The 27,500-nt window shown below is 49.4% G+C and overlaps 2 protein-coding genes across 3 annotated transcripts in view; one reads left to right on the plus strand and one right to left on the minus strand.

The window, feature by feature from the left end:
- tspan13a (tetraspanin 13a) overlaps positions 1 to 7,155 on the plus strand; it is a 7,530-nt gene extending 375 nt beyond the window's left edge. Inside the window, exons 2-6 of the mRNA XM_072461691.1 lie at positions 3,571 to 3,738; positions 4,591 to 4,671; positions 5,296 to 5,406; positions 5,785 to 5,898; positions 7,041 to 7,155. Of these exons, the coding sequence (XP_072317792.1) occupies positions 3,571 to 3,738; positions 4,591 to 4,671; positions 5,296 to 5,406; positions 5,785 to 5,898; positions 7,041 to 7,115 (549 nt within the window). The 3' untranslated portion in view covers positions 7,116 to 7,155. The remainder of the gene's footprint in view (positions 1 to 3,570; positions 3,739 to 4,590; positions 4,672 to 5,295; positions 5,407 to 5,784; positions 5,899 to 7,040) is intronic.
- Positions 7,156 to 8,698: 1,543 nt separating this feature from the next.
- Positions 8,699 to 27,500, minus strand: part of bag6 (BCL2 associated athanogene 6) — a 29,758-nt gene continuing 10,956 nt past the window's right edge. The window contains exons 11-25 of one of the 2 annotated variants that reach the window (XM_072461676.1): positions 24,684 to 24,746; positions 23,994 to 24,304; positions 22,817 to 22,889; positions 21,495 to 21,805; positions 19,834 to 20,098; positions 19,443 to 19,612; positions 18,853 to 18,906; positions 18,305 to 18,413; positions 16,670 to 16,794; positions 16,458 to 16,592; positions 15,560 to 15,610; positions 13,995 to 14,225; positions 10,720 to 10,827; positions 10,446 to 10,592; positions 8,699 to 9,287 (exon numbers count right to left, since the gene is read on the minus strand). In XM_072461676.1, coding sequence (XP_072317777.1) covers positions 9,192 to 9,287; positions 10,446 to 10,592; positions 10,720 to 10,827; positions 13,995 to 14,225; positions 15,560 to 15,610; positions 16,458 to 16,592; positions 16,670 to 16,794; positions 18,305 to 18,413; positions 18,853 to 18,906; positions 19,443 to 19,612; positions 19,834 to 20,098; positions 21,495 to 21,805; positions 22,817 to 22,889; positions 23,994 to 24,304; positions 24,684 to 24,746 — 2,249 coding nt within the window. In that variant the 3' untranslated portion in view covers positions 8,699 to 9,191. The remainder of the gene's footprint in view (positions 9,288 to 10,445; positions 10,593 to 10,719; positions 10,828 to 13,994; positions 14,226 to 15,559; positions 15,611 to 16,457; positions 16,593 to 16,669; positions 16,795 to 18,304; positions 18,414 to 18,852; positions 18,907 to 19,442; positions 19,613 to 19,833; positions 20,099 to 21,494; positions 21,806 to 22,816; positions 22,890 to 23,993; positions 24,305 to 24,683; positions 24,747 to 27,500) is intronic. The other variant, XM_072461675.1, reaches the window with a different exon arrangement.

The following is a 27,500-nucleotide window of genomic DNA, read 5'->3' on the forward strand; positions in this document are numbered from 1 at the left end:
GTTAATTATGGCAGGTTTATTGTCAATTGAGCGCACAGTTTTTTGGGGTGAATTTCCTCTCGATAAATGGTGCTTTTATTGTATTTAATTGTATTTACGGCTGCGGCGATGCTGTGAGCGATCGTGACCGGTGGGTTGCTGGATGCTTTAGTCGTATGTTGATGATCCTGATCGTTTTCTGGACCACGCAGACTCTAAAACATGCGCCGACATCATTGAACAACTAAGAAAACGGTGCGGTTATTAAATCGAAAAGTCAAAAACCATAACGCCAGCTTTGCTTTTATGTGGGATAAAGTTATAACAGTAATTGACCATTTATCTGAGATCGAGTCAGAGATTCTCCCGGTGTCACAAGTTGATTTTAGTGTCGCGTTTGTGTCGCTTTTTTTCTCGAGTTTGTGTAACTTCAGGTCATCGTTTTCACACCACTACTGGCAAAGCTGCAGTGTCCTGATCAGGCTTTAACCGGGCTTGAACTAGGCTTGAACTAGGCTTGAACTTGGCTTGAACTAGGCTTGAACTAGGCTTGAACTAGTCTTGAACTAGGCTTGAACTAGGCTTGAACTAGGCTTGAACTAGGCTTGAACTTGGCTTGAACTAGTCTTGAACTAGGCTTGAACTAGTCTTGAACTAGGCTTGAACTAAGCTTGAACTAGTCTTGAACTAGTCTTGAACTAGTCTTGAACTAGGCTTGAACTAGTCTTGAACTAGTCTTGAACTTGGCTTGAACTAGTCTTGAACTTGGCTTGAACTAGTCTTGAACTTGGCTTGAACTAGGCTTGAACTAGTCTTGAACTTGGCTTGAACTAGTCTTGAACTTGCCTTGAACTTGGCTTGAACTAGTCTTGAACTAGTCTTGAACTAGTCTTGAACTAGTCTTGAATTAGGCTTGAACTTGGCTTGAACTAGTCTTGAACTTGGCTTGAACTTGGCTTGAACTAGTCTTGAACTTGGCTTGAACTAGTCTTGAACTAGGCTTGAACTAGTCTTGAACTTGGCTTGAACTAGTCTTGAACTTGGCTTGAACTAGGCTTGAACTAGTCTTGAACTAGTCTTGAACTTGGCTTGAACTAGTCTTGAACTTGGCTTGAACTAGTCTTGAACTTGGCTTGAACTAGTCTTGAACTTGGCTTGAACTAGGCTTGAACTAGTCTTGAACTAGGCTTGAACTAGTCTTGAACTAGGCTTGAACTAGTCTTGAACTAGTCTTGAACTTGGCTTGAACTAGTCTTGAACTTGCCTTGAACTAGTCTTGAACTAGTCTTGAACTAGGCTTGAACTAGGCTTGAACTTGGCTTGAACTAGTCTTGGACTAGTCTTGAACTAGTCTTGAACTTGGCTTGAACTAGTCTTGGACTTGGCTTGAACTAGGCTTGAACTAGTCTTGAACTAGGCTTGAACTAGTCTTCAACTAGTCTTGAACTAGTCTTGAACTAGTCTTGAATTAGTCTTGAACTTGGCTTGAACTAGTCTTGAACTAGTCTTGAACTTGGCTTGAACTAGTCTTGAACTTGGCTTGAACTAGGCTTGAACTAGTCTTGAACTTGGCTTGAACTAGTCTTGAATTAGTCTTGAACTAGGCTTGAACTAGTCTTGAACTAGTCTTGTCTTGAACTAGTCTTGAACTAGTCTTGAACTAGGCTTGAATTAGTCTTGAACTAGTCTTGAACTAGTCTTGAACTTGGCTTGAACTAGTCTTGAACTTGGCTTGAACTAGGCTTGAACTAGGCTTGAACTAGTCTTGAACTAGTCTTGAACTAGTCTTGAACTAGTCTTGAACTTGGCTTGAACTAGTCTTGAACTAGTCTTGAACTAGGCTTGAATTAAGCTTGAACTAGTCTTGAACTAGTCTTGGACTTGGCTTGAACTAGGCTTGAACTAGTCTTGAACTAGGCTTGAACTAGGCTTGAACTAGTCTTGAACTTGGCTTGAACTAGGCTTGAACTAGTCTTGAATTAGTCTTGAACTAGTCTTGAACTTGGCTTGAACTAGTCTTGAACTAGGCTTGAATTAGTCTTGAACTAGGCTTGAATTAGTCTTGAACTAGTCTTGAACTAGGCTTGAATTAGTCTTGAACTAGTCTTGAACTAGGCTTGAACTAGTCTTGAACTAGTCTTGAACTAGGCTTGAATTAGTCTTGAACTAGTCTTGAACTAGTCTTGAACTAGTCTTGAACTAGTCTTGAATTAGTCTTGAACTAGTCTTGAACTTGGCTTGAACTAGTCTTGAACTAGTCTTGAACTAGGCTTGAACTAGTCTTGAATTAGTCTTGAACTTGGCTTGAACTAGTCTTGAACTAGTCTTGAACTTGGCTTGAACTAGTCTTGAACTAGTCTTGAACTTGGCTTGAACTAGTCTTGAACTTGGCTTGAACTAGTCTTGAATTAGTCTTGAACTAGGCTTGAACTAGTCTTGAACTAGTCTTGAACTAGTCTTGAACTAGTCTTGAACTTGGCTTGAACTAGGCTTGAACTAGGCTTGAACTTGGCTTGAACTAGTCTTGAACTAGTCTTGAACTAGTCTTGAACTAGTCTTGAACTAGTCTTGAATTAAGCTTGAACTAGTCTTGGACTTGGCTTGAACTAGGCTTGAACTAGTCTTGAACTAGGCTTGAACTAGTCTTGAACTAGTCTTGAACTTGGCTTGAACTAGTCTTGAACTTGGCTTGAACTAGGCTTGAACTAGGCTTGAACTAGTCTTGAATTAGTCTTGAACTAGTCTTGAACTTGGCTTGAACTAGTCTTGAACTAGGCTTGAATTAGTCTTGAACTAGGCTTGAATTAGTCTTGAACTAGGCTTGAATTAGTCTTGAACTAGTCTTGAACTAGTCTTGAATTAGTCTTGAACTAGGCTTGAATTAGTCTTGAACTTGGCTTGAACTAGTCTTGAACTAGGCTTGAACTAGGCTTGAACTAGGCTTGAACTAGTCTTGAACTAGTCTTGAACTAGTCTTGAACTAGGCTTGAACTAGTCTTGAATTAGTCTTGAACTAGTCTTGAATTAGTCTTGAACTAGTCTTGAACTTGGCTTGAACTAGGCTTGAACTAGTCTTGAACTAGTCTTGAATTAGTCTTGAACTAGTCTTGAACTTGGCTTGAACTAGGCTTGAACTAGTCTTGAACTAGTCTTGAACTAGTCTTGAACTAGGCTTGAATTAGGCATGTCACAGTATGAGATGTTTTTGTGCGATAAACCAGTTCCGTTCATTTGTCTGACACAGCTTCACAAATGAAGGACAAAATCATTCTTTGGGAAAATATGTTGAATTAGAAAGATTCTAAACCGGGGTCTAAACCATAGCTAAAAGGGACACATTTACTCCCAGACACAAACATGGATTAAATTGACTTTATTTTCAAGTATTTGAGATGAAGATCCTTCTTATAATACTATCTACTACAAATACTTTTAGAAAGTACTTTTCTTTAGGATCAATAAACGATGGAGCCAGAGTTCAGAGGTCAATGTCAGATCTTCCTTCTGCTCTTTCTCTTTTGTAAAGTATCGTTTCTCGTCTGCCGCTCCTGATGCTTTGTTACCGTGACAATCTGTGTAACTCCTCCTCAGATGGTGAGCGTGCTGTTGGTGGGAGTGGCCAGTTGGGGGCACCTCTTCTCGCTGGTCTCCAGTGTGCGCGTGGTCGCGGCCGTTGTGGGCGTCGGCTGCTTCCTGTTCGTCGTGGCGTTCATGGGTCTGTGCGGCGCGCTCAAACACAACCAGATCCTGCTCTTCTTTGTATCCTCTGGACCGGGGCCTAAAGCGGGTCAGGACCGGGGCCTAAAGCGGGTCAAGACCGGGGCCTAAAGCGGGTCAGGACCGGGGCCTAAAGCGGGTCAGGACCGGGGCCTAAAGCGGGTCAGGACCGGGGCCTAAAGCAGGATCGGGGACTAATGCGGGTCAGGACCGGGTCTAAAGTGGGACGGGGTCTAAAGTGGGACTATTGCTGGTCAGGACCGGGTCTAAAGCGGGTCAGGACCGGGTCAGGAGTGGGTCTAAAGCGGGTCAGGAGTGGGTCTAAAGCGGGTCAGGAGCGGGTCTAAAGTGGGACTAATGCGGGTCAGGTGCGGGTCAGGAGCGGGTCTAAAGTGGGACTAATGCGGGTCAGGTGCGGGTCAGGAGCGGGTCTAAAGTGGGACTAATTCGGGTCAGGAGCGGGTCAGGTGCGGGTCAGGAGCGGGTCAGAAGCGGGTCTAGTGCGGTTCAGGACCGGGTCTAGTGCGGGTCAGAAGCGGGTCTAGTGCGGTTCAGGAGCAGGTCTAGTGCGGGTCAGGAGCGGGTCTAGTGCGGGTCAGGAGCGGGTCAGGAGCGGGTCTAGTGCGGGTCAGGAGCGGGTCAGGAGCGGGTCAGGAGCGGGTCAGGAGCGGGTCTAGTGCGGGTCAGGAGCGGGTCTAGTGCGGGTCAGGAGCGGGTCTAGTGCGGGTCTAGTGCGGGTCAGGAGCGGGTCTAGTGCGGGTCAGGAGCGGGTCTAGTGCGGGTCAGGAGCGGGTCTAGTGCGGGTCAGGAGCGGGTCTAGTGCGGGTCAGGAGCGGGTCCAGTAGTAAGTGTGTTTAAAACTGATGTTGGGCGTGGTCCTTGACTGAGCTGCAGTACATGATCGTCCTGTTCGTGGTGTTTGTGATGCAGTTCTCTGTGTCCTGCGCCTGCCTAACCCTCAACAAACAACAACAGGTGAGACGCAAACATGAGCCAAATGTGGGCCAACACACGGCCCAGACATGAGCCAAATGTGGGCCAACAAATGGCCCAAACATGAGCCAAATGTGGGCCAATGATTGAGAGTTCATTCGCCTCACAAAAGACCATCAGTGACCGAGTCGTAAAGATGTTTTTTAAAGCCACAATCAAAAATATTTAGGTCAGAATTTGAAACATTAAGGCTTCACACAACAGGGCACCAGCAGGAGGCCATGTTTAGTCCTGACTCTGGCACCAGCAGGAGGCCGGTCCATGTTTAGTCCTGACTCTGGCACCAGCAGGAGGCCATGTTTAGTCCTGACTCTGACACCAGCAGGAGGCCGGTCCATGTTTAGTCCTGACTCTGGCACCAGCAGGAGGCCGGTCCATGTTTAGTCCTGACTCTGGCACCAGCAGGAGGCCGCTCCATGTTTAGTCCTGACTCTGGCACCAGCAGGAGGCCGGTCCACACACTGATCTGTTGGATGCAGTGACAGAGTGAATCCACTGGTCCATATTCACCTGGGACAGTGAAACATAGACCTGACTCGTCTGCATCATTGTGATAGGACACATTTTCGACGCACTGAAAGAGACTTGGACTTGTGACCGTTTCAGGACCGTTTGCTGGAGGCCGGTTGGAATCGCTCGGAGACGACTCAGCAGGACGTGGAGCGGACTCTGAACTGCTGCGGCTTCACTCGCGTCGACAACTCCACGTGCGCCGCGGTCAGTGACACGCCCGCCTCGCCCGGGGACACGCCCGCCTCGCCGCTCAGGCCGCTCCTCGTCCTCCTCAAATCCTTCCACCCACTTTTCTCCACATTTGTCCCTCAACGTTTCTTACAATTTTAACCTTTTAATACCACAATTTTCACTCAAATCTTTCACAAATTTTCTACAATGTTTTTCAATTGAATTTGTTGAATTCAATCTTCTGACCTCTGACTCTGAAATGATTCACCATTTTCCTTTCAAATATTCACCAGTTTTCTACTCATTTCCCACAAAACTGGTGGAATAAAAACCAATTCTCCCACCAATCATTTGACCCGACTCGGCTCCTCCTCTTCTGGCTCTTTTCTCATCCGTCTTGTGTTATTCCAGAGCTGTGTCCAGGGGGCGCTCTCCTGTCAGCCCTGCTCAGACATCATCACTCGTTACACTGGAGACATCCTGAGGTTCGTGGGAGGAATTGGACTCTTCTTCAGCTTCACAGAGGTCAGAACTTAGAAGCTACTGACCGTGGGGGACTGGACCGTGTGGGGACTGGACCGTGTGGGGACTGGTCTGGACCACCGGGGGCCGGGGGGACTGGTCCTGGACTGGACGACCATAGGGGGACTGCTCTGGACCACCGGGGGCCGGGGGGACTGGTCCTGGACTGGACGACCATAGGGGGACTGCTCTGGACCACCGTGGGGACTGGACCAGACCAAGACCCAGGTGTTGTAGATTAGAAGTATGCAGAGGACAAAAGCGGAACATGAGCAGCTTTTGCACGAGGACAATTTGTTCTTTTTATTGCTGAATAAATGAACATTACAGTTGTGTGAGTGAAGCTAATATTTGCTTTGGACACGTCTCTCTCTCAGCTAAAAGAGGGCGTGGCCTGAACTGGGATCTCGTTATTATTATTTTAAACTAAGAATAGACTCATCAAACCACATTCTTGTCCGAGGGTTTTCAGCGTGTCGTTTATGATCGAGGTTTGGTCCGTCTCTGAACCTGTGCCATTCGTTTACCGCAGATCTGATGTTATAAAATGTTTAAATACCGTATTTTCCGGACTATAAGTTGCACCTTTTTTCATTGTTTTAGCCAGGATGAGACTTATACTTAGACTTATACTCCGGAGCGACTTATGATATTATTTGTTATTTTCACACTCCAGTGCGACTTTTATATGTTTTTTTCTTTATGATTTTTTTTGGCTGGTGCAACTTAGTCCGGAAAATACGGTATTTCACACTTGTATCTTCGACCTCGGACGTTTTGATGCGCGCGTATCCGTGTGGCGTGACCGCTCGCCATCGTAAACATCGACTAATTACATTTAGGCTTCGTCACCTGGGCCGGGGTTAATGTGGGCCGGAACGCGTCTTAAACTGGGCTAAATCTGGGCACAAATATAATGACTTCCATGGGATCCAGTAAACCTTAAGAACAAAAGTACGTCTACACATTCTGGTCACCTCTTTGTAAAGTTGACGACACAGTTCGTGACAAAAGTCCAGTTACTTGAGAAACTCTTTCGGGCGTCGCTCTCGATCAAATCTGACAGTCGTTTTTCGCTTTTCGAGAGGCCCGACGGCGCTTTGACGAGTCCGTTTCTTCCGTGTTAAGTGTCTCGTCCGTTGCAGATCCTGGGCGTGTGGCTGGCCCGCCGGTTCAGGAACCAGAAAGACCCCAGGAAACCGCCCGGAGCGTTCCTCTGAAGCGGCTCTTCCGCTTGCGCCCGCCGAGTGACGCGACGACGCCCTTCCGCCGCTCTGCAAATCCGCCCCCCCCGTCTGTGACTACGTTGCGTCGATGACGATTATGAACTGTGGTAATGGTGCCGTGTTCAAAGTCTCAACAATGCCACGGACCGTTTATGGAATGGCTCTTTGTGTCCGTTTCTTGTGTTGGTTTGGTCCGCTTAAGGTCGCTTTATTTAAGTATTTAAAATGAATAAAACTTTGCACCCTTCGACCTGCGTCAAGTCAATATTTGAAGAGTGGGAGACGGGGAAACGCCTTCAACAAACGAAGATGATCCTTATGCTAATAAATTAAAAGACAAATGAACGGCAAACACTCCGGATTACACTCCGATAACCTGAAGTCCACTCGTTTGTCTCACTTCGAACGATTCCCAAGCAGGATCCGAACCAGGAAGTGCTCTCTTTTAGGTCCTTGGGAAGTGGAACCAGTTCTGGAGAAGGTAGACTTCAGCCGCGCCCGATTTAAACGTCTGAAATTGCGGCGCGGTTGACGGTCTTTGCCAGGAGGGGGCAGCAATGAGTCGCATCACGTCATCGTAGAGTAGGTTTTAGTAGATTTGTCACCGTTACATCAAGTCACAATATTCACAAAACCAACACCGTCTCAGATTTGCTTGAAAAGTTGATTAATCCCAAAACACGCGGCGTACTTTGGAAATAAAGCCACATTTACATATTTAAATGTTCTACATGGCAAAAATGAGTCATTTAAATCCCAATTATCAACTAAAAAAATAACTCAAATAAAATGGTTGTCTTAGCAAATGTATATCAATTACAAAAGAAAATGTAAGTATCTAATTCAGGGGCCAAATGTAGTACCGTATTTTCTATACTATAAGTCGGACCTTTTGTCTTAAGATAAGATAATCCTTTATTGTCCCACATGGGGAAGTTGTGTCCGGGGTGCGACTTATGTGATATTTTGTTATTTTCACACTGACAACAAGAGGGCGCTCTAGGCGACACAGAAGAAGAATCAGCACTTCCTCTTCCTCCGGAGTTTGTGGAGTTGTTTAGAAGTGACACAGAGGAAGAAGAATTCAATGGATTTAGTGATTTGGGGTAAAACTGATGCTTTGCTAAACTTGTTAGCATGTTCTTCATGCTATAGTTATCTGAATAACTGTTCATATGTTACGTTAACATACCAGACACTTACCACAGTTCTGTCTGTGCCTCATGTAGCTGAAGGTGTTAGCATGTTAGCATACGTCATGTAGCTGAAGGTGTTAGCATGTTAGCATACGTACACCTATTCACCATGTTCTCTAATCTCTTTTAAATTGAAATGTCTGTTCTTGGATTTTATCAAATACATTTCCCCCAAAAATGCGACTTAAACAGAAAAAAAAAAATGCATTTTTTGGGCTGGTGCAACTTATACTCCGGAAAATACGGTACTTTTCTGATGGAAGATAGAATTCCCTACGATGATAAATGAGATTTTAGTTTGACCGATTCGCAGCCGGTTAAAAAACTTTGATCAAAACAACACACACAGCGTTTCATTGTGTATCAAGAGTTTATTGCGTACTGTACATTCACGTAGCAAAGATTCCGAACCCGACTCGTGCGTTTGTGAAGGGAAAAAAAATTAAAAAGCATCAACGGAGCAACGCAAACTACGACCGAAGAGAAGGAGACGAGACCAAAGCTGAAAATAAATAGGCACTGGACGCAAAATCGAGAGGCAGCGTTAGAGAAGAAGAGGTCGTGAAACGGGTCGAGATGTGAGAGTCTAAATTTGAGCTCGAGGGCAGACGTTACGGCGAGCGAAGCGTCGTTATCAACGGATATCTCCAAATCTTGATTCATCCTCGAAGGCGTCGCCGCGTTACCGTTTACGCTCGCACCCGATGGTAAAACGTACATTATTTTAGAAGGCGTAAGAAAAAGGACTCCGCTTTTGCCGATGGGCCCGGCGGTTACGGAGACGAGAACCGCAAGCCGGGTTTTGAATTCCGCTTCTGTTAAAACGAGGGGCCCCTCAGGACGCGACCTCCTGCGGAGCCCGGACTCACGGGCGTTACGAGTCCGGGGAAAAGGCTCTGTGCGCGTTCGGGAACTGTTGGGAGGCGAAGTCCGGGTCCTCGCGGAGTCGCTTCTTCAGATCGGACTTTACCTGCGAAAACGAGAGAATCGGTCAAAGATGAGACGTTTAGAGGCCTCAAAAGTACACGAGCTTCGAGTTAAAGTCACGTTTCGTACGCCGAGACAAAGAGCAGCCTTCGAAGGACAAATGTTACACATTATTTACATCGTTATCAGCCTTTAAACATGCTCTTAACAAGCAAAACTGACATCTGTATCGCTGCTGTTTCCCACGGCACTGACTGAGGTTCAACGCCACCCGCTGGCTGCAGAGGGAATTACACCGCTTAATAAAACTACTGAACGTTTTCTAAGAGATGCCAGCTGTGAAGGAAGCTGTGCTCATGTCTGTTCAGAGGCCTCGTGTTGGGCCTCACCTGTTCAGAGGCCTCGTGTTGGGCCTCACCTGTTCAGAGTAGGCCTCACATTGGGCCTCACCTGTTCAGAGGCCTCGTGTTGGGCCTCACCTGTTCAGAGTAGGCCTCACATTGGGCCTCATGTTGGGCCTCACCTGTTCAGAGGCCTCGTGTTGGGCCTCACCTGTTCAGAGTAGGCCTCACATTGGGCCTCACCTGTTCAGAGGCCTCGTGTTGGGCCTCACCTGTTCAGAGTAGGCCTCACATTGGGCCTCATGTTGGGCCTCACCTGTTCAGAGTAGGCCTCACATTGGGCCTCATGTTGGGCCTCATCTGTTCAGAGTAGGCCTCACATTGGGCCTCATGTTGGGCCTCACCTGTTCAGAGGCCTCGTGTTGGGCCTCACCTGTTCAGAGTAGGCCTCGTGTTGGGCCTCACCTGTTCAGAGGCCTCGTGTTGGGCCTCACCTGTTCAGAGTAGGCCTCACATTGGGCCTCATGTTGGGCCTCACCTGTTCAGAGTAGGCCTCACATTGGGCCTCATGTTGGGCCTCATCTGTTCAGAGGCCTCGTATTGGGCCTCACCTGTTCAGAGTAGGCCTCACATTGGGCCTCATGTTGGGCCTCACCTGTTCAGAGTAGGCCTCACATTGGGCCTCATGTTGGGCCTCATCTGTTCAGAGGCCTCGTGTTGGGCCTCACCTGTTCAGAGTAGGCCTCACATTGGGCCTCACGTTGGACCTCACCTGTTCAGAGTAGGCCTCACATTGGGCCTCACGTTGGACCTCACCTGTTCAGAGTAGGCCTCACATTGGGCCTCACGTTGGACCTCACCTGTTCAGAGTAGGCCTCCCGCAGGTCGTCCGTCTCCAATTCGTGCTGCAGTCGCTCGCTGGAGGTGATTGGTCGGACTCCGGCGCTGCGAGCGGCCTGAGACACGGCGTCCGACAGAGACAGGAGGCTGCCGCTGCCTTGTCCCGTCTACGGCAGGAAAACACGGGACAAAAACACGTAGAATAACCACAGGACGTAACGGAAAACGTGCCGCCTGAATTCAATCGTAACGACTTCGATCTGAAAAGTGTCCACCGGGGGCAGCAGCAGTTACCTTCCTCCTCTTGGCCGGCATGCCCTGCAGGTAGGCATCGGACAGAGGCGGCTGCGACTTGATCTTTCTCTGCGTCATCATGTCACAGCGGATGATGGGAACCCACTCCTGCAGAGAGAGAGAGAGGCGAGAGGGGGAAGAGAGAGAAGAGAGAGAAGAGAGAGAGAAGAGAGGGGGGGAAGAGAGAGAAGAGAGGGGGGAGAGAGAGAAGAGAGGGGGGAAGAGAGAGAAGAGAGGGGGGAGAGAGAGAGAAGAGAGGGGGGAAGAGAGAGAAGAGAGGGGGGAGAGAGAGAAGAGAGGGGGGAGAGAGAGAAGAGAGGGGGGAGAGAGAGAAGAGAGGGGGGAGAGAGAGAAGAGAGGGGGGAAGAGAGAGAAGAGAGGGGGGAAGAGAGAGAAGAGAGGGGGGAGAGAGAGAAGAGAGGGGGGAAGAGAGAGAAGAGAGGGGGGAGAGAGAGAGAAGAGAGGGGGGGAAGAGAGAGAAGAGAGGGGGGAGAGAGAGAAGAGAGGGGGGAAGAGAGAGAAGAGAGGGGGGAGAGAGAGAGAAGAGAGGGGGGGAAGAGAGAGAAGAGAGGGGGGAGAGAGAGAAGAGAGGGGGGAGAGAGAGAGAAGAGAGGGGGGGAAGAGAGAGAAGAGAGGGGGGAAGAGAGAGAAGAGAGGGGGGAAGAGAGAGAAGAGAGGGGGGAAGAGAGAGAAGAGAGGGGGGAGAGAGAGAAGAGAGGGGGGAAGAGAGAGAAGAGAGGGGGGAGAGAGAGAAGAGAGGGGGGAAGAGAGAGAAGAGAGGGGGGAAGAGAGAGAAGAGAGGGGGGAAGAGAGAGAAGAGAGGGGGGAGAGAGAGAAGAGAGGGGGGAAGAGAGAGAAGAGAGGGGGGAAGAGAGAGAAGAGAGGGGGGAGAGAGAGAAGAGAGGGGGGAAGAGAGAGAAGAGAGGGGGGAAGAGAGAGAAGAGAGGGGGGAGAGAGAGAAGAGAGGGGGGAAGAGAGAGAAGAGAGGGGGGAGAGAGAGAGAAGAGAGGGGGGGAAGAGAGAGAAGAGAGGGGGGAGAGAGAGAAGAGAGGGGGGAAGAGAGAGAAGAGAGGGGGGAGAGAGAGAGAAGAGAGGGGGGGAAGAGAGAGAAGAGAGGGGGGAAGAGAGAGAAGAGAGGGGGGAGAGAGAGAAGAGAGGGGGGAGGGAGAGAGAAGAGAGGGGGGAAGAGAGAGAAGAGAGAGAAGAGAGAGAGAAGAGAGGGGGGGAGAGAGAGAAGAGAGGGGGGAAGAGAGAGAAGAGAGAGAGAAGAGAGGGGGGGAGAGAGAGAAGAGAGGGGGGAAGAGAGAGAAGAGAGAGAAGAGAGAGAGAAGAGAGGGGGGAAGAGAGAGAAGAGAGGGGGGAGAGAGAGAGAAGAGAGGGGGGGAAGAGAGAGAAGAGAGAGAAGAGAGAGAGAAGAGAGGGGGGGAGAGAGAGAAGAGAGGGGGGAAGAGAGAGAAGAGAGGGGGGGAGAGAGAGAAGAGAGGGGGGAAGAGAGAGAAGAGAGGGGGGAGAGAGAGAGAAGAGAGGGGGGGAAGAGAGAGAAGAGAGGGGGGAAGAGAGAGAAGAGAGGGGGGAGAGAGAGAAGAGAGGGGGGAAGAGAGAGAAGAGAGGGGGGAAGAGAGAGAAGAGAGGGGGGAGAGAGAGAAGAGAGGGGGGAAGAGAGAGAAGAGAGGGGGGAAGAGAGAGAAGAGAGGGGGGAGAGAGAGAAGAGAGAGAAGAGAGAGAGAAGAGAGGGGGGGAAGAGAGAGAAGAGAGGGGAGAGAGAGAGAAGAGAGGGGGGAAGAGAGAGGAGAGAGAAGAGAGGGGGGAGAGAGAGAAGAGAGAGAAGAGAGAGAGAAGAGAGGGGGGAAGAGAGAGGAGAGAGAAGAGAGGGGGGAGAGAGAGAAGAGAGGGGAGAGAGAGAGAAGAGAGGGGGGAAGAGAGAGGAGAGAGAAGAGAGGGGGGAGAGAGAGAAGAGAGGGGGGAGAGAGAGAAGAGAGGGGGGAAGAGAGAGGAGAGAGAAGAGAGGGGGGAGAGAGAGAAGAGAGGGGGGAGAGAGAGAAGAGAGAGAGAAGAGAGGGGGGGAAGAGAGAGGAGAGAGAAGAGAGGGGGGAGAGAGAGAAGAGAGGGGGGGAAGAGAGAGAGGAGAGGGGGGGAAGAGAGGAGAGAAGAGAGGGGGGAGAGAGAGAAGAGAGGGGGGAGAGAGAGAAGAGAGGGGGGAAGAGAGAGAAGAGAGGGGGGAGAGAGAGAAGAGAGGGGGGAGAGAGAGAAGAGAGGGGGGGAGAGAGAGAAGAGAGGGGGGGAGAGAGAGAAGAGAGGGGGGAAGAGAGAGAAGAGAGGGGGGGAGAGAGAGAAGAGAGGGGGGAAGAGAGAGAAGAGAGGGGGGAGAGAGAGAAGAGAGGGGGGAAGAGAGAGAAGAGAGGGGGGAGAGAGAGAGAAGAGAGGGGGGAGAGAGAGAAGAGAGGGGGTAAAGTACATTAGACTTTCTGCCGTGTCAGAACGTCATTACCTCATCAAAAACCAGTCTGAGGCGGTTTTAAATGTGATTCACACATGTCTGATCACCTTTAACTCTGGCTTTTGTAAGTCTGCAACTTTACCTCCTGTCGATGACGAGCTACGACACTAGAAAATTGACTTTTAGGCAGGAGGGGGAGGGGCTTAATGCCAAAACCAGAACCAAACATTTTAATGTTTTGTTTTTGGCGAATAAATCATCATTTTCACAGGTAAAAGAAACATTAGGGCCAGTTTGAAAGCATGCCATGTTTTTACGATGTTCTAATGTTGACATTATGTGGTGTATTTATACCGGTCGTACATATAAATGATGATCGAGCAGGTGTTTGTGGAGAAATGAGGACAAATCTGTAGAAAATGACAGGAAGTGACGTCACACCACTTTTTGACTCTTTAGACATTAATTCAACAAAATAAAATCTATCTCTTATATTTGTCAAAGTAAATAAATGGTGAGATTTGTTTTTGGCCCAGTGGTTGCTGGGTAATTTCCTACTGTGATGTCATCAATTACAAACAGGAAGTGAAATTATGAACCTAAAAAATGTGCTTTTCTGTGACGACATTTTTAGAATATTTTTGGCTAAATTCAAACGATATTTCTCTCAACTGCGTTTTAGTTCAATGAGTGGTCCGACCTGCAGGGGGCGCTGTACGTCACCCAGAAGCAGCCTAAACTGTACCATCTTGGGCTTTTGACAGACGTTTGAAAAGTCTTGACTCATTAAAAGCGAGCTCATGGGCCGATGAGCCCGCTCCCGGCGCCGGAGTCTCACCGGCGGCACGGCGGCGGCCCAGGCCTCGGACTCCTCTCGGCCGCCCTCGGCTCCGAGCGGCACGGCGCCCCCCAGCCGACCGGCCGCTCCAGATGTCCCCAGGTCGCTCGGTAACGGCCTGTGTTCCCGCGACGACGGCGCCGTCTCCCGGACGACGGCCTTGGCCTCCTCGACGACGGACATGGCCTCCTCGGCGGTCGTGGCGGCGGCCGGAGACAGAGTGTCCCCCGCCTGAGAAGCAGAAGACCAACGTCACAAACAATAAACAGGAAGTGTACGTGTCCTCATGAGGTAACTGTCAAAATAAAAGCTTAACAGAACAAAACCAGGACTAAATCGAGGCTAATTTAGACCAAATAAAGAAAATATATCATTTCTGTGGGATGGAAGATACGGTTTTCTGTGGTAAAGTTCTGGTTCAAGTAATTAGTAATAAACTTTGACAAAAGTGGACCAATATTTTTACATTTCGTTCATTGTAAACAGCAACATTGATCTAAAAAGGTTTAATAAAAGAAGCATTGGCTTTCTGTTCCAACCTGATCAGCCCCGCCTCTTCATAGTGATAAGCCCCGCCTCTTCACCCCCGCCTCTTCATACTGATAAGCCCCGCCTCTTCACCCCGCCTCTTCATAGTGATAAGCCCCCCTCTTCATAGTGATAAGCCCCGCCTCTTCATAGTGCTAAGCTTTTACGGACTACGACAGTCTGAGGACTACGAAAAGTCTGAGGAATAAAGTCTGGCGGTAATGCAACAATTGGATGCCAACTGCCATAAAACAACAACAACAACAACAACAGTGCTAAGCCCCGCCTCTTTTTAGTGATAAGCCCCGCCTCTTCATAGTGATAAGCCCCGCCTCTTTTTAGTGATAAGCCCCGCCTCTTTTTAGTGATAAGCCCCGCCTCTTCATAGTGATAAACCCCGCCTCTTCATAGTGATAAGCCCCGCCTCTTCATAGTGATAAGCCCCGCCTCTTCATAGTGATAAACCCCGCCTCTTCATAGTGATAAGCCCCGCCTCTTCATAGTGATAAGCCCCGCCTCTTCATAGTGATAAGCCCCGCCTCTTCATAGTGATAAGCCCCGCCTCTTCATACTGCACGTGTCAGACTGTTTTTTGTCCCACATTTATGACTCGGAGTGTGACTTTGTTTGAATAAAAGCAACTAACTTCTAATCCTGGTTCTAGTCCCTGGTTCTAGTCCCTGGTTCTAGTCCCTGGTTCTAGTCCCTGGTTCTAGTCCCTGGTTCTAGTCCCTGGTCGTGGTTCTGGTCCTGGTTCAGTACTCACCGCGGCGCTCTGGCCCCCACTTCTTGATGTGGTTCTAGTCCTGTTCTGATCCTGGTTCTAGTCCTAGACCCAGTCCCGCTTCTACTTTTAGTCCCAGTCCCAGTCCCGGTCCCAGTCCCGGTCCCAGTCCCGGTCCCAGTCCCAGTCCCAGTCCCAGTCCCAGTCCCAGTCCCAGTCCCAGTCCCGGTCCCAGTCCCAGTCCCGGTCCCAGTCCCAGTCCCAGTCCCGGTCCCAGTCCCGGTCCCAGTCCCAGTCCCAGTCCAGTACTCACTGTGGCGCTCTGGCCCTGCTCCTGCGGCTCTGAGGCTGAAGGCTGATCCCCCTGAAAACATGTAATATTGATGAGGATCAGAGACACACGAGCCACCGCTGACATCACCCACACGCTCAGGCAGAAGTGCTCTGCTCGGCGACACAAGGTCAGGGAAATGCATCTACCGTTTCTTTAACGCAATTCTGAAACGATTTGGAAAAAACTGAAACGTACTTTGAACGCTGAAGAAAACTAAAACAGAACTTAGCCACAGCCTTTGGAAGCGCCAGAGTAACAGAGCTGTGGCTCCATCTACTGGCTGCAGAGGGAATTACACAGAGTTAAAATCAAGCCTGTTTTCTAACGCAGCCGCTCACCGACTTCCTGCTCTCAGCGTGCACTTCTGACCACACGTATCTCACTCTCAGCGCGCACTTCTGACCACACGTATCTCACTCTCAGCGCGCACTTCTGACCACACGTATCTCACTCTCAGCGCACACTTCTGACCACACGTATCTCACTCTCAGCGCGCACTTCTGACCACACGTATCTCACTCTCAGCGCGCACTTCTGACCACACGTATCTCACTCTCAGCGCGCACTTCTGACCACACGTATCTCACTCTCAGCGCACACTTCTGACCACACGTATCTCACTCTCAGCGCGCACTTCTGACCACACGTATCTCACTCTCAGCGCGCACTTCTGACCACACGTATCTCACTCTCAGCGCGCACTTCTGACCACACGTATCTCACTCTCAGCGCGCACCACTACCACTACCACTACTAATAATAATAGTAGTAATAATAATACTACTAATACTCATAATAATAATACTAACACTTATGATATTAATACTAATACTCATAATAGTACTAACAGTGCAGTGATGTAGAGGCTGGGACAGACCTGTGTGTAGACCACATACTGCTGGACCTGCTCCGATGGCACAGGGATGTTCTCCAGAATCACCTGCAGCCTCATGCTCATCATGCTGGTCATCCAGTTGACCAGGCTGGGGCTGATGTCACTGGACATGCGCCTCTGTGGACAGACGGAGGGTCACACACGTGTTTGTTTGAATGCAGCTGTGCGTGAGGGTGAGAGGGCGGGGCACTGACGATGCGGTGGTTGATGACGGCGGTGAGAGCGCGCTGGTCTCCTCTCAGACAGAACAGGTTCAGAGCCAAACACTGGAACAGCGCCGCGTTACACATCTGCAGCAGGCGCGGCCCGAACGACTCGTCTGCGGCCAAAGCAGAGGAGACCGTCGTCAACAACAACCACAGCAGCAAAAAATGCAATAATTCATAAATCACTGCCTCAAATGTCTGTGTTTATTGGCATTCACCGATCCTCCTACATGTATGTGTGTGTGTGTGTCGTACCTGTGTGTGTGTGTCGTACCTGTGTGTGTGTGTCGTACCTGTGTGTGTGTGTGTCGTACCTGTGCGTGTGTGTGTGTCGTACCTGTGTGTGTGTGTGTCGTACCTGTGCGTGTGTGTGTCGTACCTGTGCGTGTGTGTGTCGTACCTGTGTGTGTGTGTGTCGTACCTGTGTGTGTGTGTGTCGTACCTGTGTGTGTGTGTGTCGTACCTGTGCGTGTGTGTGTCGTACCTGTGTGTGTGTGTGTCGTACCTGTGTGTGTGTGTGTGTCGTACCTGTGTGTGTGTGTGTCGTACCTGTGCGTGTGTGTGTCGTACCTGTGCGTGTGTGTGTCGTACCTGTGCGTGTGTGTGTCGTACCTGTGTGTGTGTGTGTCGTACCTGTGTGTGTGTGTGTGTCGTACCTGTGTGTGTGTGTGTCGTACCTGTGTGTGTGTGTGTCGTACCTGTGTGTGTGTGTGTCGTACCTGTGTGTGTGTGTGTCGTACCTGTGTGTGTGTGTGTCGTACCTGTGCGTGTGTGTGTCGTACCTGTGCGTGTGTGTGTCGTACCTGTGCGTGTGTGTGTCGTACCTGTGCGTGTGTGTGTCGTACCTGTGTGTGTGTGTGTGTCGTACCTGTGTGTGTGTGTGTGTCGTACCTGTGTGTGTGTGTGTGTGTGTGTGTCGTACCTGTGCGTGTGTGTGTCGTACCTGTGTGTGTGTGTGTGTGTCGTACCTGTGTGTGTGTGTGTGTGTCGTACCTGTGCGTGTGTGTGTCGTACTTGTGCGTGTGTGTGTCGTACTTGTGCGTGTGTGTGTCGTACCTGTGTGTGTGTGTGTGTGTCGTACCTGTGTGTGTGTGTGTGTCGTACCTGTGTGTGTGTGTGTCGTACCTGTGTGTGTGTGTGTGTGTGTGTGTGTGTCGTACCTGTGTGTGTGTGTGTGTCTGTCGTACCTGTGTGTGTGTGTGTCGTACCTGTGTGTGTGTCGTACCTGTGCGTGTCGTACCTGTGTGTGTGTGTGTCGTACCTGTGCGTGTGTGTGTCGTACCTGTGCGTGTGTGTGTGTGTGTGTGTGTGTCGTACCTGTGCGTGTGTGTGTCGTACCTGTGTGTGTGTGTGTGTGTCGTACCTGTGCGTGTGTGTGTCGTACCTGTGTGTGTGTGTGTGTGTCGTACCTGTGCGTGTGTGTGTCGTACCTGTGTGTGTGTGTGTGTGTGTCGTACCTGTGTGTGTGTGTGTGTGTGTGTCTGTCGTACCTGTGTGTGTGTGTGTGTGTGTCTGTCGTACCTGTGTGTGTGTGTGTGTGTCTGTCGTACCTGTGTGTGTGTGTGTCGTACCTGTGTGTGTGTGTGTGTGTCGTACCTGTGCGTGTGCGTGTGTGCGTGGTACCTGAGCAGTGCAGGATGTGTGTTGCGATCTGTGTGAGTTGTTGTCTGAAGAAGGACATGTTTGTTTGTGTGGCGTCGACTCCGTCCAGCACCGACACAGACGACTCTCTCTGTCAAACAAATCATCTGTTAAAGGAATAACAGAGGATTTTTGGCGCACAATCCGAGTCTCATTTCCTGGTGGCGTGGACGGTAGTTCTCCCACCTGTCAATCATTCCCTACGTGCTACTGCACACCTGCAGCCTCATTACCACAGCAGCACGTTTCCCTGGCTGCATGTGGTTGATATGCCGGTGTGTGTTTAGTGTACAGTACAGTGCACAAACGCGGGGCTGTAGCTGCTCACGCACGAGGTTTGATGGGAGGCGGCCTCTTGGAAACAACAGTAGGGTGGGGGGAGGAGGGAGGGGGGAGGAGGGAGGGTGCGTGCATGCGAATTAAAAAAAAAAAAAAGTCGCTTGGGTTCTCAAATCCTCCATTATTCCTTTAAACTAAACATGATTCAAAGAACAAAGAATACGTTTAATTGAAGTTGTTGCGTTACTCACAAAGCTCTCACTGATGTATTCCTCCAGCTCGTTGATCAAACTCTCAGCCGCGTCCTGGAAAAGACACCACAAAATAACGTTACGAAGAGTGCCAACACAATACTTACTCTACATTCTCATTCATACCAAAATCATTTATAAATGCTCTTTTTAGGTGATGGTTTTCGACACCAGAGCTCCGTAAACACGTGTACAAAGTGTCTTTCACACAAACATGTCCAGAGACACTTGGTGATGACGTTAGAAGGTGGAACGTGACTCAAATGTCAAGATTTAACAGATTTAGGGCTCAATCTACTCGATCTAAACGAGGATCGTACCGTTTAATCCCATTTGTTATAAACTCAAAGCTACATTTCAGGCCATTATCGCTCATTACCGTAGTTTTAAACACATTTAGTCACGTGATGCGGGAGCTTTATTCTGATAAAGCTCAAGCTCATTCTCAAATTGTTCGGGAAAGGTTGGATTTAAGATAAGATAAGTTATTCCTTTATTGTCCACACATGGGGAAATTGTTATTTTTTTGTCCTGTTCACGTCATCATTTCCCCCCGACACTTCCTCAGACGCAGACGCCGGCGTGCTCACCGCAATGTTCTGCTCGGTGGGCTCCCGGCCGCTCAGGTAGTTCTGTCTGAAGAAGTGCGCGAGCTGCGGCTGGATGCGGCCCAGGGGCTGGTGTTGGCCGTGCAGCAGCAGCACCAGGTCCGACATGGTGAAGGTCTGGCACACCAGCATCAGCAGCTCGCCGAAGAAACCTGCGGGAGGGCGACGGGTCACAAGGCGGGTCCTAAACACACCGGTGGGGTCTTATACCGGTGGGGGTCCTAAACACACCGGTGGGGGTCTTATACCGGTGGGGGTCCTAAACACACCGGTGGGGGTCCTAAACACACCGGTGGGGGTCCTAAACACAGCGGTGGGGGTCCTAAACATACCGGTGGGGTTCTAAACACACTGGTGGGGGTCCTAAACATACCGGTGGGGTCCTCTGGGCTGATGAAGATGTTGGTGGCCTGCGACAGTCGCTGCATGAACTGTGCGATGCTCTCCGTGTCGTTCTGGTTCTGTCCCAGGGAGCCCATCATGGTCCTCAGCACGCCGCCCAGGATCCCCGTGAACAGCTCCGGGTTCAGGCCCTCGGCGCCGGGGCTTGGGCCGGGGGCGCCTCCGGGGGGAGCTGCGGCGGGGGCCGGGCCGGAGGCCGCGGCGGAGGGAGGAGGGGGGAACACGGGCTGGGACGCCTGGAGAGACACGACAGAGAAACTCATTTATCAGAGAGACGGATTATTAAGGATTTATCGACACTATTCTTACTAATACTGTTTATCCATCCGGTATTTTAACCAAAGTGAGTCTTTGTTCCTCACGCAGATCTTCAGTGTGTCATTGTTCCTCACGCAGATCTTCAGCGTGTCATTGTTCCTCACGCAGATCTTCAGCGTGTCATTGTTCCTCACGCAGATCTTCAGTGTGTCATTGTTCCTCACACAGATCTTCAGGGTGTCATTGTTCCTCACACAGATCTTCAGCGTGTCATTGTTCCTCACACAGATCTTCAGCGTGTCATTGTTCCTCACACAGATCTTCAGGGTGTCATTGTTCCTCACACAGATCTTCAGCGTGTCATTGTTCCTCACACAGATCTTCAGGGTGTCATTGTTCTTCACACAAATCTTCAGCGTGTCATTGTTCCTCACACAAATCTTCAGCGTGTCATTGTTCCTCACACAGATCTTCAGTGTGTCATTGTTCCTCACACAGATCTTCAGCGTGTCATTGTTCCTCACACAGATCTTTAGTGTGTCATTGTTCCTCACACAGATCTTCAGCGTGTCATTGTTCCTCACACAGATCTTCAGCGTGTCATTGTTCCTCACACAGATCTTCAGCGTGTCATTGTTCCTCACACAGATCTTTAGCGTGTCATTGTTCCTCACACAGATCTTCAGCGTGTCATTGTTCCTCACACAGATCTTCAGTGTGTCATTGTTCCTCACACAGATCTTCAGTGTGTCATTGTTCCTCACACAGATCTTCAGTGTGTCATTGTTCCTCACACAGATCTTCAGTGTGTCATTGTTCCTCACACAGATCTTCAGTGTGTCATTGTTCCTCACACAGATCTTCAGTGTGTCATTGTTCCTCACACAGATCTTCAGTGTGTCATTGTTCCTCACACAGATCTTCAGTGTGTCATTGTTCCTCACACAGATCTTCAGTGTGTCATTGTTCCTCACACAGATCTTCAGTGTGTCATTGTTCCTCACACAGATCTTCAGTGTGTCATTGTTCCTCACACAGATCTTCAGTGTGTCATTGTTCCTCACACAGATCTTCAGTGTGTCATTGTTCCTCACACAGACTCACTGGGGTTCAGATCTGTAGTACATTAGTTTCTACTTCTCTGCAGATGTTTTCTCTGCTCGAGGCCAATGATCGGACCATCTCAAACACACTGACATCTTCTCCATGACCACGGGATTCGTCTTTCCACATGGTCGTTTCAGAAGTGAGAAGACCATCGCTGCGGTTGTCCAACAGGAGGAGCCGTTTGATTAGTTTGAATCCAGCCGGTGTATTTAACAACTTTAACCTCAGTAAATACGGGCAAACAAACGAAGTACAATGAACGTTTACCTGCTGCATGAACTCGCTGACGCCCTGGATGAAGGCTGGCATCCCGGAGGTGGTCACCGTGATGGAGGGAGCGCCCATGGGCCCCGCGGCTCCCCCCGCCATGCCCAGGAGCGAACCCAGGAGCTGGCCCAGGTCCGGCGGCAGATCCTGGGGCTGGGGCGGAGGCGGGGCGGACGGGGCGGCCGCGGGGTCAGCCTGGTTCTGAGGCGGAGCGGTCGAGCCGGAGGAGGCCGTGGAGCTGGAGAAGGAGGTGGTGGAGGAGAACGAGGAGGACGTGGAGGTAGAGGAGGAGGTGGTGACGGTCGGACCAGCTGCGGACCAGAGGATTTTAATCACGCGACAGAACGTATTAGTGGTTAACCGAGTGAAAACTATTTGCTCGGTTTACCGGCGCATTTGTGTTCTAAATGTGTACTCACACCATTGTGCCACCAGAGGACGTGTATGTGCCTCGTACTACTCGGAGATAATCCATAATTACTGGAGGTTTGTTTGTTTTTTCATCCATAAGCGTCAAAGACTGAAACTGCCGTATTTATGGACTAATATGAATCGTACCCGGTTGATTTCACTTGGATCTCACGTTGGTGAAGAAAACGGACTGGATTCAGATGAAAAAATATGGCTATTTCAGCTGCTCAAGGCTAAGGTAAACAGCTAACATTAGCAACTTTACAACATGACTCTTTATTAAAGCAGAAGTAAGTAACATTTTAACCTTATTGAATATCTTTGTCCCTGTGATGGTTAAATATGTATTTTGGGGGTGTTTGAACTGTGTCGTCGCCCCCTGCTGTCTCGGGGCGGAACATCGACCCAAAGACACCTCTCCTGAGAAACCCTGGCTCTTTTTGTAATATTTGATACGTGAAGTGTTTTGCGTGTGATTATACCGTCTTATCATGATAAAGAATAAAGTCTGTTCTGACCATGTGTTTTCACAAGCGAGCAGCAGAGGGAACTCTACAGACGGAGTTACTTAGCTGTGCCGTTTATTCATAATCAGGACTTTTTTGTGCAGTTCAAAGTCCGGTGACTGTCCCGCAGCAGCTCTGTATTTACTCTGGCACAGCGCTGGGGTCTAGAATGTCCAGTGAAAGTGACTAAAGCACTGTGTTAGCGTCATCATGAACCCACCACCGACCGCTAAGGGCTCCAACTAACGCTAAGGAAACGTCTGAAAACGTGCTTCCCTCATGGCGACACATTAAGGGCCTTTTGCCGGGCAATAAAACAAATCTAATCTTGTCTAGAACCTCCTGCCCCGTCGCCCTCAGTATAAGCTCAAGTGTTTCTGTGTAAAGTGTGGTGGATATTTGTACCCATTTGTCCTGGGAGCAGCAGCTGTCCCACCAGTCCACTGATCATCTGGTTCAGAGCCGCAGGGTTAAAGGCCTGAGGAGAGACACATAACAAACACTTGAGCCACAGTGAAAACACATTTGATTATCAGAGCAAAGCTGTGGCCTTAATCCCGGTCAGAAAGGATCAGGTTCATCAGAGTTGACATGACACTTCTGTAGAGGTGGTCCCGGGAGAGGTGGTCGTGGTCCCGGCAGAGGTGGTCCCGTCCCGGGAGAGGTGGTCCCGGCCTGGCAGAGGTGGTCCCGGCCTGGCAGAGGTGGTCCCGGCCTGGCAGAGGTGGTCCTGGCAGAGGTGGTCCCGGCAGAGGTGGTCCCGGCAGAGGTGGTCCCGGCAGAGGTGGTCCCGGCCTGGCAGAGGTGGTCCTGGCAGAGGTGGTCCTGGCAGAGGTGGTCCCGGCCTGGCAGAGGTGGTCCTGGCAGAGGTGGTCCTGGCAGAGGTGGTCCTGGCAGAGGTGGTCCTGGCAGAGGTGGTCCTGGAAAAGGTGGTCTGGCTTTGTTGCCACTTCAGATTGTTGCACATTTTCAAATACATTCAGCCTTCACTGCTTCCTTCATTTCACTGAGAGCTCTCTCTGTTGTGAAATGGCTGTATTTCTAACTAATGTCTAATCATTCCACACTTGAACAGAGCCTTAGCCACAAACAAAGACTTTTCATGTGACTTGTTGAGACCTGGCGCTGCTGTTGATTCCTCTGCACGTGCTCAGCGGAGGTGCTCAGCGGAGGTGCTCAGCGGGGGTGCTCAGCGAGGGTGCTCAGCGGGGGTGCTCAGCGGGGGTGCTCAGCGGGGGTGCTCAGCGGAGGTGCTCAGCGGGGGTGCTCAGCGGAGGTGCTCAGCGGAGGTGCTCAGCGGAGGTGCTCAGCGGGGGTGCTCAGCGGGGGTGCTCAGCGAGGGTGCTCAGCGAGGGTGCTCAGCGGGGGTGCTCAGCGGGGGTGCTCAGCGGGGGTGCTCAGCGGGGGTGCTCAGCGAGGGTGCTCAGCGGGGGTGCTCAGCGGAGGTGCTCAGCGGAGGTGCTCAGCGGGGGTGCTCAGCGGAGGTTTGAGGCACATGCTGCTGTCCGCTCATGTTGGAGAGCGGAACATGACGATTACCTTGGTCAATGAACATCACGTGTTCCAGCTCTGAAAGTGTTACCTGTCCGGGCTGCTGTCCCGGCATGGCGGCCCTCACATTGATTGTGGTTCCTCTGGTCCCGAAGGCCGGCGGGGGCATGTTTGGAGGGAAGGGGGGCCTGCCGAACACGACCCTGGGCTGAGGCGGCGTCCCCTGGGCGGACGGAGGAGGAGGAGCGGGGAAGGCGGTGGGAGGGGCGCCGTGCCCTGGAGCGGCTCCGGGGGGCGCCGTCTGCCCCGTGGCGGTGGCGGTGGCAGCGCTGGTGGCCACGGCGGCGGCGTACTGACTGATCTGCGTCATCAGGTTACGCATGAAGTCCTGAGGGAGCGGCCCTGAGAGAAGATTCAAAGGAGTTCAGATGAGGCAGAATCATGGCTGTTGAAGTGCAAAGAAATAATCCAATTCAACATCTGGAGATTTCTAATGAACAATATAATGCAAATGTAATTAGACGTACACATTTATGTTTCTGCTTGGTTTATGGAGGCACAGTACAGTGATATACAGACTACTACACAAAGAAGTCCCCGTGGCGCTTGAAACTGAATGATGCCTACATTGTATAATTTGTTCTGTCTTGCTGATTGTATACAGAGCAGGAGTAACGACCACAAATAAATCTCTGTGTATGTTCACCTGACAAACCGTGAAACATGGGAGCAGAGACTGGTATATAATAAAACAGAGGAAATATTAAAACTCGGCTGTTACCTGGCTGACCTGGCATCTGTGGTCCAGGCACTGGTCCAGGACCTGAGGCGTTTCCACCTGGAGCTGTGGAGAGACCAGAGCAAAGAGATGACATAGAAACAGATCTGAGTTTTGAGGAACCAGAGAGAGACAAACGGCCATATTTATATGAATGTCCTTCCTCGATCTGCGACATGGTTCTGAGAATCTCCTCTACTGTTTTAACTCCCTAAATCATCACCAGACTAGTTCTGAGGGTTTCTCCCATCACAATCAGAACTGTGTGGCTGCCTGGCATCTCCAAGAAAACCTTTCAGTTGTGTATTATTAACCTGTGTAATTCCCTCTGCAGCCAGTAGATGGTGCCAAAACAGTGCCATTGGAAACAGCAGAGATTCAGATGTTAATTTTGTTTTTCTTAATAAAAAATGTGTTTTCTTCTACAACTGATCGTTTAAACGCACGTCTAACCGTTTAAAACACACGTCTGACCTTTTAAACACACGCCTGACCTTTTAAACACACGTCTGACCTTTTAAACACACGTCTGGCCGTTTAAACGCACGTCTGACCGTTTACACACACGCCTGACCGTTTAAACACACGCCTGACCGTTTAAGCACACGTCTGAACGTTTAAGCACACGTCTGACCGTTTAAGCACACGTCTGACCGTTTAAGCGTGCGTTTAAACACACGCCTGACCTTTTAAACGCACGCCTGACCTTTTAAACGCACGCCTGACCGTTTAAACGCACGCCTGACAACACGTCTGACCGTTTAAACGCACGTCTGACCGTTTAAACGCACGTCTGACCGTTTAAACGCACGTCTGACCGTTTAAACGCACGTCTGACCGTTTAAACGCACGTCTGACCGTTTAAACGCACGTCTGATCTTTCAAACGCACGTCTGACCGTTTAAGCATACCGAGCTGCTACACCCCTACACTCCCAGCCGTTCCCTCAGGTCAGCTGACCAGCTACTCCTGGCAGTGCCACGGGCTAAAGGTCAGAGGTGAACGAGCCTTTGCAGTGGCAGCTCCAAAACTGTGGAACAAACTGCCACTCCTCATAAGAAAAGCCTCCTCACTGCCTCTTTTTAAATCGCTTCTTAAAACCATCTGTTTTCTCTGGCTTTTAACTCCATGTAGTGTGTTGATTGTATGTTTTATATGTGTTGGGAGGGCAGCACCTTTTTATTTATTTTATTTGTTTATTTTTATTCCATTGCTTTTAGTGTGTTTGTTTGATTTAATTTTCTATTTGATTTTGTTTTTATATCTTATTTTATTACTTTTATCCTAATTTTGCCTGTCTTTTACCTTGCTGTGAAGCACTTTGGAACCCTCTGGTTATATAAATCGTGCTATATAAATAAAGTGGATTGGATTGGATTAAGCACACGCCTGACCGTTTAAACACACACGTCTGACCTTTTAACCTGTTACCACCCACCTATTTTCGCCCTGTGCACAATGGTTGGACCCAAATGGCATTGCTTATTAAAAGAGGATCTTATGTTCCACATGCAAGTGTGATGCATCATTAGAAAGTTTCTGCAGATGTGCACATGAACACTGTCAGGGCTTCAGAACTTACACTACAGAGGCCCAAACATAAACAAAACATCCTTTTTTAGTCTCGCCTGAATATTGTCAATTTGTAATGGTCCTGAGCATGACATACTTCATTGTGTGCATATGCTGTTCACTGTACATGATGTTTATCTTGTTGACAACAACTGTGTAAAGTTTCAGATCTCTAGGAACAGGCATTTTGGTGCTGTTGACCTTTTTGTATCAAAAAGTATATTCGGAACAAGTGATCCAAATATGTGCCAACTGTGCCAAACTGCTTTATTACAATTTTAGCTCCTCTATGATCATAAAACATACATTTTGATGTTTTGTAGGCCACTAATAGCAATTATAACCGCTAAAAAAAAAATATGTGAAAATGTGTAAATATGAGTTTACCCATGAATTTCCCATATAGAGGTTAAAAAAAATAATAATATTTTTATTTTATTTTTGTATTGGTATAATAATACATATATCTAACAAAATGCACTTCCAAAAGGCTAATAACCTCAGAAAACGTTATGCGCAAAATCCTGTTGAGAAATCTGGCTCTTTACAGCCTTCCCGGAGCCTTACGCACGAGAACAGGGAGAATTCTGTGTAAATAAACCCTTTGTCCCGCCTATCAGGAAAAAGGTCTCCTGATTGGCTAGAATAATATGTCACTCAAAGTCTCCTGCGTGCCTGTTAGCAGAAGCTAAGGGCTAAAAACAAAGATGGACGCGCGCTTCGGAAGCGCCGCATTTTTTTCCTCCGGAGGCTGTAGCAAACAAACCCGGTGACAGAAAAATTCGTGGATGGTCTCATTCTGTAGGAAACAGTCTAAGGAAGAGATCGATGTCAAACACTATCGTATAAGTCAAACAGGTCATTTGTTATGGACGGAGAAATGCGCCGGACAAGCGCATTCTCGTCCGGCGAGAAACGACGAAAAGTTTGTTTACTTGACAATATCTCGAAATCGGATAACTTCAGGAAAAATACAAGTGGATATTGTTTTTCAATGATTCCTTACGGACAGACTGAGCACAAGGATGTACAGAATTAAAGCCGTTTCGTCCGTCATAAACAGCAAACAGGACATGCGTTTGTAAAAGTTGAGACTTTCTCACAAACTATTGGGGCAAATTATTCAATGACATATTCGTTTTGTTGCTTTAAAATGATGTATGGCTTGCTGGTATTGACCACGGAAATAAAAGTGATGATGTAAGAGAATATTTGAGATATAGAAAATGTTCGCCGGCGGACAGGTGG

This window comes from Eucyclogobius newberryi, unplaced genomic scaffold (assembly GCF_026437365.1).
Source record: "Eucyclogobius newberryi isolate DKJ021-1_F unplaced genomic scaffold, fEucNew1.0.hap1 SCAF_3, whole genome shotgun sequence".
Lineage (NCBI taxonomy): Eukaryota > Metazoa > Chordata > Actinopteri > Gobiiformes > Gobiidae > Eucyclogobius > Eucyclogobius newberryi.